This window comes from Hyaena hyaena, unplaced genomic scaffold, assembly GCF_003009895.1.
Source record: "Hyaena hyaena isolate Hyena2069 unplaced genomic scaffold, ASM300989v1 scaffold_660, whole genome shotgun sequence".
In the NCBI taxonomy this organism is placed as follows: domain Eukaryota; kingdom Metazoa; phylum Chordata; class Mammalia; order Carnivora; family Hyaenidae; genus Hyaena; species Hyaena hyaena.
Genome location: NW_024081292.1, coordinates 337,495 through 349,904, shown reverse-complemented (window position 1 = coordinate 349,904; position 12,410 = coordinate 337,495). Strand labels below are relative to the sequence as shown.

General features: G+C 40.1%; 1 protein-coding gene across 1 annotated transcript in view; it reads right to left on the bottom strand.

Annotated features, from left to right (window-relative positions):
- The window catches only part of PREX2 (phosphatidylinositol-3,4,5-trisphosphate dependent Rac exchange factor 2), a 299,267-nt gene that overhangs the window by 173,716 nt on the left and 113,141 nt on the right, over window positions 1-12,410 (bottom strand). Inside the window, exons 9-11 of the mRNA XM_039216921.1 lie at window positions 9,717-9,866; window positions 6,699-6,843; window positions 2,156-2,256 (exon numbers count right to left, since the gene is read on the bottom strand). Of these exons, the coding sequence (XP_039072852.1) occupies window positions 2,156-2,256; window positions 6,699-6,843; window positions 9,717-9,866 (396 nt within the window). The remainder of the gene's footprint in view (window positions 1-2,155; window positions 2,257-6,698; window positions 6,844-9,716; window positions 9,867-12,410) is intronic.

The following is a 12,410-nucleotide window of genomic DNA, read 5'->3' as shown; positions in this document are numbered from 1 at the left end:
AAAACACAGTTTATTAGAATAATGGGATGAGTCAGAGTGCCACTGAAGACCTGAGTCATGAATACCGAGACTGTGATCATTTCGTTTTCTGCTGTATTTCTAGCACTTAGAAAGGTCCCTGGCATATATCAGGAATTAGCAAATAACTGTTGAATGAGAATAGCAAGAACAAAGTTCCTAAATACAGAGTCATCTTGGAGTGTTCAAGGGAGAGACAGAAAGCCACAGTGGCCACAGTGTATGAGTCAGGTATAATACTATGTGCTGACTCGCAGAGAAAGTCAGGTGCCCTATCATGTGGGGCCTTACGGGCCATGCTAAGAGATCTAAACCATGGCAAGAGGTTCTGGTCTTTTCTTTGAGTTTCATGGGACCTCAGTAAATGATTATAAGTAGGAGGATGCCTTAATCTTACATTTGTTTCAAAACAAACAGCTGTTATCTGAAGAGATGTACTATAGGGATGGAGGACAAAAAGTGGAAGCAAGGAAAGAAAAGATAGTGACTGGGAGTAAGGTGAGGATCCTGGGAGTGGTCTGATTAGGGACCTATTTTAGTGGTAGAGTTCACAGAGCTTGAGGGTATGAGGGATAAAAAGGAATTCCAGATGATTTCTATCTGGATAGATGGTGGTACATTACATTGGTGGCAACCAATGCAGTGGGGAAAAACTGGGAGAATCTAGCTCATTTTCACCCCACTCTAATTTTAAAAAAATGAGCACTGAAATACCTTATCTCAAAAGCCATATTTATTCATACTTCTCTCTTTTTCTCTTCTTCCACATTTTGCATTAGAAATTCTTCAAGCTTAGGGCGCCTGGATGGCTCAGTCAGTTAAGTGTCTGACTTTGGCTCACGTCATGATCTTACAGTTCATGAGTTCGAGCCTCGTGTGGGGCTCTGTGCTGACAGCTCAGAGCCTGGAACCTGCTTCAGATTCTGTGTCTCCCTCTCTCTCTACCCCTCCCCCACACATACTCTGTCTCTCAAAAATAAATAAACAATAATCTTTTAAAAAATTCTTCAGGCTTTACTTCTTAGTCCCATGATCACTGCTTTCTTCTGTCTTTGTTATTGATGTTCTCAGCAATCTGGTGCTCTCTCGAAATGATCCCTAAATTGGTGTCTGGATCTCTCTCTACCCTGAGCTTTACACACGCATTTCCAACCTCTTACTGAGTGCTCTCCTGTGGATGTCTCATATCCAACCTGCTGCAAACCTTTTATCTTCTCCCCATTCTGTTCCTTCTTCTGAATAATCATCCCCATCATCTAGATAGAAAGCTCAGAATAACCTGATCTTGCTCTTCTCTCCTCATCTCCCACATCCAACAGGTATCAGATATGGTAGTTCTGCTTCACCAGAATCTCCCTGATGGGCCACACCCTCATCATGCCCAAGAACACAGCTCTCAACCTCCCACTGCCAGGAAAGGCGGGGGTCTCCTGGTAGACAGGGCTCTCCACAGTGTCTCAAGTGTCTTCATTCCATGTTCCACACTTCTGCATCTAAGGGCTCTAAAGCCAAGTTCTGGCCACTCTTCTGCCTAAAAGTGCCCATAACTTTCTTACCTCCTTCAGAATATGCCCCCCATATTACAGCCAGAGAGTTAAGATCTTCTGGGATCAGATGCGCCTACCTTTCTCACCACATCCTCCTTCCCCAATATATTTATCCATGAAGTATACTGTCTTGCCATGTGACATTCTGTGTTAGTTCCTGAAAAGGCCACCATGAATTTGACCACTCCTGTGCCAGAGCATCTATACTATTCCTCAGGGTGGAACATCCTTCTGCCTTCTGTCCCCATGAGAGTTCTACTCTCCTTACTGTCCAACCTTACTGGCCTTTCCCTCATGAAACAGTCCCAAATACTCCAGTTAGAATTTGCCATTCCTTCCTCCACACTCCCACACTTAACTAAGTCTTGCCTGTGTTGTAGTCACTGATGTTAACTTTAGCAAATAAATCACCATAACCCCACACTCCCTCAAATGTAGTTCTGTATTTATTAATCACTTGAAAATGTTGTTAAAAACACATAGGCATCCTATAATGTGGTGATTTGCTCTATGCTAACTTGATTAATGAAATTAACATACATGCAATCTGTGGATAAATAGAACAATTTAGTACTTAATAAAAGAACTACCATGGTGGATGATTCCATTTTCTAACAATGCTTGTCCTAAGTGAACACCTTCCTCGGGCCTGTGAATCTCTCCAATTTCCAACAGCCATGACACAAATTCACTGCAATAGAAATCCAGTGAAAAAGTTAGTTTTTTCCTCCGAAAGTCTATTTGTACCATGCTTTCATCAATCAGCTATGGAAGGAGTCTCAAATATAAAAAATATTTGCAGTGCACTTCAGCATGCATTTGTTCACATATGTAAAGCTTCATTACTATTTAAATTTTACTCTATTCTAGAAAACAAATCTCCATAGCTTACCTAAATTAAACTTAATAACTATTCAACTTACGGAGACCTCTAATAAACACAAAGGGAAATTTTTTGAGTACTTTTAACTATAAAAAGATTATGAGAGATCCTAAAGATATCCAACAAACAAAATATAGATAGAAAAATAATGACTTAATATAAGAAACAGACTAGAATGTGGCTTTGCGGCACAGAGAACCAGTGAGTTTACTTCTTGTTGTTGTTTTTTTATGTTTTATTTATTTCTGAGAGAGAGAGAGAGACAGCATGAGCAGGGGAGGCTCAGAGAAAGAGGGAGACAGAATCTGAAACAGGCTCCAGGCTCTGAGCTGTCAGCACAGAGCCTGACGTGGGGCTAGAACCCACAAACTGTGAGATCATGACCTGAGCCAAAGTCGGATGCTTAACCTACTGAGCCACCCAGGCGCCCAGAACCAGTGTGTTTGAAACTCCAAGAAGGCACACCAAAAACAATGCACACCCCGGATGGTAGACAGAATTCTAAACATGTCCTCTTGTCCCGCTATCAAGAATCCCATCCCTTGGGGCACCTGGGGGGCTTAGTCAGTTAAGAGTCTAACTTTGGCTCAGGTCATGATCTCTCCTTTCACGAACTTTAGCCCCACATCTGGTTCTGTGCTGACAGCTTACAGACTGGAGCCTGCTTTGGATTCTGTATCTCCCTCTCTCTCTGCCTCTCCCCTGCTTGCTTGCTCGCTCTCTCTCTCAAAAATAAATAAATATTAGGAAAAAAAAGAATCCCATCCCTTGTTTTTGTGATCAAATCCTAATTTAGGTAGTGCTGTTAATGGATTTTGTATATGTAATTAAAATCCCAAATCAGCTGCCCTTAAAATATGTAAATTATTCAAGTGGGCTTGACCAATTAGTTGAGTACTTTGAAGCAGAGTTTTCTCAGGCTGGTGGCACAAAAGTAAGTGAGGAAAACTGAAAGCACGAGAAGATTCAGTGTGCCACTACCGCCTTTGAAGATCAAGTGGCCGTGTAGCAAGGAAGGCAGGCAGCTTCTAATTGAGAGTGGTCCTGGCCAACAGTCAGCACAGAAACAGGACTTATTCTTACAGCCACAGAGGACTGAATTCTGCCACAACTTCAGTGTGCTTGGAAGTGAATTTTCCCTCAGAGCCTTAAGATAAGGGACCAGTCTCAGCCCAGCCCATAACCTTGATTTTGGCCTTGTGAGACCCTGAGCACACAATCTAGTATTGCTGACTTGGATTCCTTTCTGACCTATAGAATTATGAGCTAATGAATGGGTGTTGTTTCAAGCCACTAGATGTGTGGTAACTTATTTTGCAGCAATATAAAATTAATACACACCAAAGCCATAGGAAAGTCTTACTTATTTAGTAAATTCATTGTTGTATCTAAACTGTCATCCAAAATGAATACTCCAGCATAAAACCATCCATCAGAACTGTCCACCACATACATCTGTGGTGGCTGTTAAAGGACAGAGAGGATGACAGCTCACATCTGTCACCATTTTGGGGTGGGGAGAGGAGCCCCAGATATCAAAGATAAGTAGGATGATGTTTTGCAACACAGGAGAGCACCAGCCGGGTCGTGATCATTGTTATGGCTGTGTGGTATCATTAGGAGGACACTAAATATAGAAACACTTGACAATAAAATATTTTATTGTGTTCATGTTATAAAAGCCTGACATCTGAACTTTTACATAAAGTAATGAATACATTTTAGAATGTTTTTAATTTTGCACAGAGGTCAGAGAAGCCAAGCTATGGAAAATGTCAGGAAATTACTTTTCCATTTACTTCAAAACCAAAATCAATGCATATGGCTAAAGTCAAATAACCAAGGGACATGAAATTCTAAAAATGGATATCTAATCTAAAAAGTACATTTTAAGGCAGAAAAAATTGTTAAAATGCTTTTAATTCTTTTATTAAAAAGGAGCCACCCAAAAGAAAGAAAACTTAAAAAGAAAACTTCAGTTTTGTCCTCGAATAGCACAAAAATGATAAGAATATCAACCCCGTAGTGCTGTCACAGGATTAAATGAGCTGATAAAGGCCACCATACCAGGCACATTTTGAGCGCTTACTAAATATCAGTGGCTGACAGGTGAGTTGAGCTGGTTAACATGTAGCTAAAGCATCATTTTGTTCTGATGTCAGCAGATTCCTGAATGTGTCAAAGGAAAAGAGCACTTCTTAAGTATTTCTATAAATTAGAAGGATAGGATAAAAAAAGAGAAGGGGTACAAAAGGAAGTTAATGGGTGGCTTTATTGTGGGACCTACTGAAACCACAAGAAGATCCCATTAACATAATGCAAAAGGATTGTGATCCAGTCAAAAACAATCTCCAACCTGGGCTGTAACACAAAGGTAGTATGCTGTTATGGAAAAAGCCACAATGGACATAGCTAAAATTTATTGAGTCTCTCCTGTGTACCAGGTGCTCTGGAGAAGGCTGTAACTAACATGCACTATGGTCAGGGTAAAGGGTTAACAAAACCCCTGCTCTTTAAATTAGGAAAACTCAACCCTTGATTAACTTTGTAGCTGTTTCCTAGAACCTGATGAAGGCAGGGCATCAGCTGTGCTGTGGGCAGCAGTCTTATGGTAAGAAGACCCCTAATGGCTAAATGCAATATGAATAAATATCTGGTGAGAAGCCGTAGCTTGAAGTGACTCTCTTATAAGTAGGCATGTCCCTATGAGAAGCTGGGAAGTTATGCCTCAAAGGTTAGTATAAGAAGTACTGTCTCCATGGGGCAACTGGGTTGGCCAGTAGATTGTCCAACTTCACAGTTCTGAGTTCAAGCTTCACATCGGACTTGCTGCTGTCAGCACAGAGCCTGCTTCGGCTCCTCTGTCCCCCTCTCTCTACCTCTCCCCCACTTGCACTCTCTCAAAAATAAATAAACACAAAAAAGAAAGATAGAAAGATAGGAAGGAAGGAAGGAAGGAAGGAAGGAAGGAAGAGAAAGAAAGAGAAAGAAAGAAGAAAGAAAGAAAGAAAGAAAGAAAGAAAGAAAGAAAGAAAGAAAGAAAGAAAGAAAGAAAGAAAGAAAGAGTCTTTGCAGCTTGAAGTTTCCAAGTCAAGGTGGGCTCATATCTGTTCTTTCTCTTGCCTGAGTGTCACCTGGGGGCCTACCAATGATGGCGACCCTAGCTTGCTGGCAGCTGTGAGGACCATGCCCACTGATGAAGAGACCCCATGCAGCCCTGCAGGCCAGGGTTTCCCGGCTTATCTTCCTCTAATGGGGTTGGGAGCTGTTGCGACCTATAGTTATTTTGTTGTGTCTACATAACTAATCAAGAAGGCATTCTGGTAGGTATTACAGGTAAGCACTACAATCATCTCCATTTTTAGAGAGGAAAAGAAAATTTAAACTTTCCAAATCTCTCAACTAGCCAGAGGTAGGACCAGATCTGCACAGAGACGGTCTGATGGGGAAATCGGAGCTTTCAAATACTGCTCCATATAGAGTTGACACTGGCATTTACTAGCTGTATGAATGTGGGCATGGTACACTCCCTGATCGTTAGGTTTTGAATATTTAAAAAATATAAAGGTTTTAACTCTTACATATGCATTTGAGGATTAGAAAGAATGTATAGGAAAAAGCCAACACAGGGACTGGCCTAATCAGTGGTACCTGAAGGTGGCCGCCCTTCCCTTCAGCCCTGTGGGCTGAACTCAGCAGATATTCCACATACATAAGGACACAGAGGCAATCTATGCTAAAAGCTCAGGTGACTTCCCTGCCTGTTGCTCTGTGCCAGGTTCCTTGCATGCCCTACTTTTCCAGACTCCTCATCGATAGGCCTTCATGCTGAGCCCAGCTGTCAAAGTTCTGAATTAATTGCCAGGTTAGACTGTATGTCTTCACTTCTCCAGTCTTCTCTGACTCGTAGGCCCTGTACTCAGATTCTTGCCAGACTTTGTCCCTTATAGGCAAATCCCCCTGCTTGCCACTCCCTTCCTGACCTCAACCTCCACTTTGCTCTGGGAACACAGTACATCTGAAATTGTTGAAGTCATGGATGAATGGATAGACATCTTAAGTTTTGTATGATCTGGCCCTAGATCAATCCCTTCACCCCACTATGGCCCAGGAAATGCTGACAGTAAAGAAATATTAAAAAAATGCTTAGAGAAATATTCATTAAAGAAAAACAAATCATTAAAGGAAAGTTAACACATGAGATAGTAAAAATATGAAAGAAATACATGCACCTAGACTACCAACCCTACCTTCCAAGGAAGCATTTAGGGAACGTAGTCAGTTTTCTTTTCCTGTCTTTGATCAGATTTCCTTGCTTGCACATCATCTTATAAAGTTTCTCACCCTGTTCGGAGATCATTACCCAGGTGTCTTGCTCCATTCCTAATTTTAAACCTATCAAAAATGAAACAAAGGACAGGTAGCTGAAAAAGTCTCTTCACTCACGCCTTCATTAAACAAATCTTTATTTCACGTCTACCACGTGCAGGGGATTGCAGATACAGAGCTCCTATAGAACTAAGACCCTCACTTTCAAGAAGCTCATGAGATGCCAGGGAGACAGTCAAGACAGGATCTCCAGGACCATATGGCACCTTTGTGCTAACTGTGCCCAAAGGCACGTGGTTTGGCCACTGGAAGAATAGCAGTTGTACCTCAGGCTCCCTGCACCCCTTCTGCAGATTTAGGTGGGCACAACTGAATAGGTTAGCCCTGGAAACAGCCTTAAAGGAGAAACTGTGATACAATAGAGGCATATTCAGAGGATCTTGCCTCCACACAGGAATATTAAGGTTTCACAGAAGACCAGTGTTTAGATGCAGAGAGAACAGTATTTCCAGAGAAAGAGAGAGAGAGAGAGATCACAAGAGCTACCTAAGGTGAAGCAGCACAGGGGCACACAGCTCTGGGCCCTAGGTGAGAGGACAGGGGACACACTGATGGGTAAGGCAGGGACCTCGCTCAACTGCAGTTTCCATGTACTTCATCCCTGAGGTATCAGGGAAGCATGTAAGGGTTTCCCCCAGAAGGAGGGGAGAAGCAGGGCAGGACAAAAAAGAAAGTTTTGTTGCTTTGGAAACAAAGCTCAGATGACAATACAGGAACAAAGTAAAGGTTGCAGGGCTTAAAAAGAGGGAGACCATTAGGAAGAACCTTCAAAAACCCAGGCAAGTTCAAGCCCCTGAAGACAACAGTAGGGGCTACAGGGCAAAGAGAATGATGCTGAGAAATATTTAGGAAGTGGTATTGATAAGATATAGCAAAGGGTTAAATGCAGGCATGATGGAGAAAAGAGAGATCAGGATGGCTTCCAAGCTTTTGACCTAAGAGCCTCGTACTGGGGAGTGGGGTTAGAGGAATATTTGGAAAAGGGTTTCAGGTAAAGAGGAGTCCAGTGCTGTGCAGGTTGAATTTGGACATTCAGGTAGAGTCCAGGAGTCATGCTGAGTAGGAAGCTCAGGAGAGAGGGAGGAAGTGGTAGTGTAGATGTGGACGTGAGTCTGGTGGGAATAGGTAACCCAGACAAGAATCTATCTTAGAGGAGACCAGTATCAGAGCTGAAAGCCTGGGAATGCCCACAGTCAGCGGATGGGACAAACTGTTGCAGAAGAAATACTTGAATTATTTTTAGTTTTCTAGCTACAAAATTTTTATGAAAATTTTATTTTTACAATGGGCAATTACCACTCATCAATAATAGAGAATACTCCATTAAGGATAGAACCTGTTAACATGTAAATACATTTATACAATACGCTGATGTGCTTGCTTTTCTTTCTTTTTCTCTCTCTTCTTTCCTTCCTCCCTTCCTTTATCACCTTAGGTTTATCTGTATGCATAGTCATTCTGAAAAAATAAATAAAGGTTCAACTTGATGAAAAATGTATTTTACCTTTTAAATGATTTGCTACGCTATTTGAATTGATTTCTGGATTCAACAAAACTGAAAGAATCGGCTATTCAGTATTCATAATCTTCGTTTTAAATTTTTCTAACTAGTTCTCCATCCAAGATCAATCGAAGGAGTTAAGTATTTGAAAATGCTTTGGTAACACTCGTATAAATGTGTGCTATGAATATTTTAATCGAAATAGGAGCTTTGTATATTCTTCAAGGGAAAATTTCTGAAGATAGAAGAATGGGTTCTTTGTGCTTCAAAATTTCATCAGCAATGAGATATTTTATTCTTAAGTCTCCGGGAAAAGAAATAAACATTGTCTTGTTTCTTATCAATTATTTGCTAAAGAAAATAGTGGTGACACAGGCATTTCTATTTCTTAGCTGAAATACAGAAATGTGCTTAATTGCGGATAAACTTCACAGAATTGAATACTGCTGGATCAAATACCTTTTGCGAATCTTGCTAAAATCGTGAAGCAATTTTGAACCAGCACTTCTCATGTGAACAAACTCCTTATTGGCTTGCATTATATTCAAAGGCATTGTAAAAACTTAATGTATAACCAAAGGCCTTAATCTATAATTGGGACACTAACATATTTAGTCTAGAAATTTTCACTGTACTGTTACATATATAGAGAACAACTTTTGGAAGCCCTAGAACACTGCCTTATACTATGGAAGTTTGTCTCTTATAGGAAAACTCTGTGATGATGCTTTAGAAATGGCGAGAATAAGGTGCAAAAAAAATTGAACAACTTTTAAAGCAAATGAAACTATTTGCTGTAGACTGAACATCTGCATGCCTCCCAAATTCATATGTTAAAACCTGACATCCAGTATGCTGGTATTAGGAGGTAAGGTGTTTGGGAGGTGATTAGGTCATGAGAGTAGAGTCCTCCAGATGGGATTAATGGCCTTTTAAATAAGACCCCAGATAGATCTCTTGCCCCTCTGCTACGTGAGGACACAGTGAGGAGATGGCTCTCTATAAACTGGAAAACTGCTCTTACCAGACACTGAATCTTGGGCTCCTAGACTCCAGAACTGTGAGTTATAAATTCCTGTTGCTTATAAGCCACCTAGTCTGTGATATTCTGTCAAAGCAGCCTCCACAGACTAATATAATATTTAAAAGACACTGCTGGCCACAATATAATTATTTCACTAACTATACAAGGCTTTAGTTTTCTTTTAATGATAATAAGTATCCATAAGGTATTTTAGCAATGGTCTTCCCTCACACGGAAAATCAAGGTGAACATCATACACCTTTTTACTTTCTCATAATTTTCTGCCCATTATCTGCTTTCTTGCTAAATTAGAATCTTCACAAAAGTGTAATAGTGCCCAATTCATACACTCACCTTTTCGCCGTTCTCTTTCTTTCAAAATAGCTTCAAACCATTCGTGTTTCTCTTCAGGTGTTTTTGCCATGCACACAAACCATTTATTTTTTGCTGTGTTATGTATCTTCCATCCATTGATAACAATGTGTCCACTACTATGGAAATCAGCTGGAAATTAATGGGGGTAAAGGTGAACAACAAATATAATATATAATATTATATTAACACAACAATTCAATTCACAAAAATTCTAACAACATTGAATTCATAAAAGTATCTTTGCTTCAAATGTGTGAATTGAAGAACATAAAATCAAAACATAAAATGTTTATATATTAAATGTATTCAGTACTCAGGAATAGAACACTTCTAACTCTTTTTTTTTTTTTTTGATTTTTTTTTTGATTTTTTTTACAAATAGTTTATTGTCAAATTAGTTTCTACATAACACTCAGTGCTCATCCCCAAAGTGCCCTCCTTCATGCCCATCCCCCCCTCCCCCCCACATCCATCAGTCCTCAGTTTTTGTCAGCATTCAAGAGTCTCTCATGGTTTGCCTCTCTCCCTTTCCTCCACCATTTCCGCCCTTCTTCTCCCCCTTGTTCCTCCGTCAAGTTCCTCCTAATCCTCCTATACGTGCAAACATATGGTATTTGTCCTTCTCTGCCTGACTTATTTCGCTCAGCATAACACCCTCAAGGTCCATCCATGTTGCTACACATGGCCAGATTTCATTGTTTCTCATTGCCATGTAGTATTCCATGGTATAGATAAACCACATCTTCTTGATCCATTCGTCTGTTGATGGACACTTAGGCTAGGAATAGAACACTTCTAACTCTTAATATTATTATATGAAACTGAACATCTGAACTATTAACATTCCTTTCCTCTATGTCCAAAAATATTGTTAAAGTTCCTAAAGCAATAAAAGAAGAACGTTTAAAAGAATTTTCATCTCAATAATCAAATATCCAAGGTGTCAGATTCATTTTGTATTTCTGATATTACTTTGAAATATTATTCTAGGTTTCAAAAGCAGAGTATACCCCACAGAACAATTTTCAGCTGTTTAATGAACCACACAATAAGAATCAGAACAAATGAATGGAACATACCAAGAGTACATTTACCTAATCTTCAATAAATGGAAAGGTACAAATGCTAATCCATTAACATTGCTCATGAAAAACTGAAAAATACGCACTCTTTAAATTTTTTTTAATGTTTATTTATTTTTGAGGGACAGAGAGAGACAGAGCATAAGTAGGGGAAGGCAGAGAAAAAGAGAAACACAGAATCTGAAGCAGGCTCTAGGCTCTGAGCTGTCAGCCCAGAGCCAAATGCAGAGCTCAAACCCATGAACTGTGAGATCATAACCTGAGCCGAAGCCAGATGCCCAACTGACTGAGCCACCCAGATGCCCCTGACCTCAAATACACACTCTTAAAAACCACATCATTCCATATAGAAAGAGGTTTTTCTTTGAGTATGAATTCACATTGTTTTTTTCGAGGTCTTCGCATAACTTTGGCTACCCTGTCAAGCTGGATTTGAAAATGTCAACAGGAAACCCTCTATGGCAGCTCTCTGCCTAATAGCAGGTAGGGAATAGTGATGTTACTTGTATCCAGACTTTACTGGCATGACAGTCTGTAAAGCAAAGATTCCAAAATGAAAAAACATATGACAAAGGTCTGAGTCAGCACCTGCACCAATTTAAAGTGACACTTTTCATTCATCTCCCTGACAGTCACTAAACAGTAATGGTGGGTGGACAGGAAAGTGAGCCACAGAACATTAAAGGTGGTTTAGAGAAATAGCTTTGTGGCACTGTACTTATTTTTTGTTTCTTTGTTTTTTCACAAATGGCCTATTTTATTTGGTGAGTTCTGAGTACAGGCAGACACGGTTAGCACTCATGCTCACATAATCTAGTGTCTGTGGTCTTTTTAGCTCCAAAATCACCACAAGGTATCTGTGATCAGATTAACTATTCCAAAAATGCATTCTCAAATGAATCTGTATATTAAGGGTCCTTAAACATTCCAACTTACAGTAGTGCACCTGGGTGGCTCGGTCAGTTAAATTTTGGCTCAGGTTATGGTCTCTCAGTGTGAATTTGAGCCCCACATCAGGCTCTGCACTGACAGTGCAGGGCCTGCTTGGAATTCTCTCCCCCTCCCTCTCTCTCTCTCTGCTCCTCCCCTGCTTGCTCACTCTCTCTCTCTCTCTCTCAAAATAAATAATAATCTTTAAAAATTTCTAGGTTATGTCTGAGCCAGGAGAGAATTATATTGGATATTATATATAATATCATACAATATGATACATTATATATAATAAATATATACATATATGCCATAATATTACATATACTGTGTCATAATCCTATTAATAATAACAATTTCTGATCAAATACAGATTCAAACTGGCAGAAGATTTCCCCCATCAGGAAACTGCAATCTGTTTTTGTTTTTTTAATTTTGTTATTATGTTTATTTTGAGAGAGAGAGAGAGAGAGTGAGAGCAGGGGAAGGACACAGAGAGAGGGAGATACAGAATCCAAAGCAGACTCCAGGCTCTGAACTATCATTGCAGAGCCTCACGCGGGGCTAAAACCCATAAGTCATATCATGACCCGAGCTGAAGTTGGATGCTCAACCACTGAGCTACCCAGGCAGCCTGCCATCTGTTTTTAAAAGGAATTTT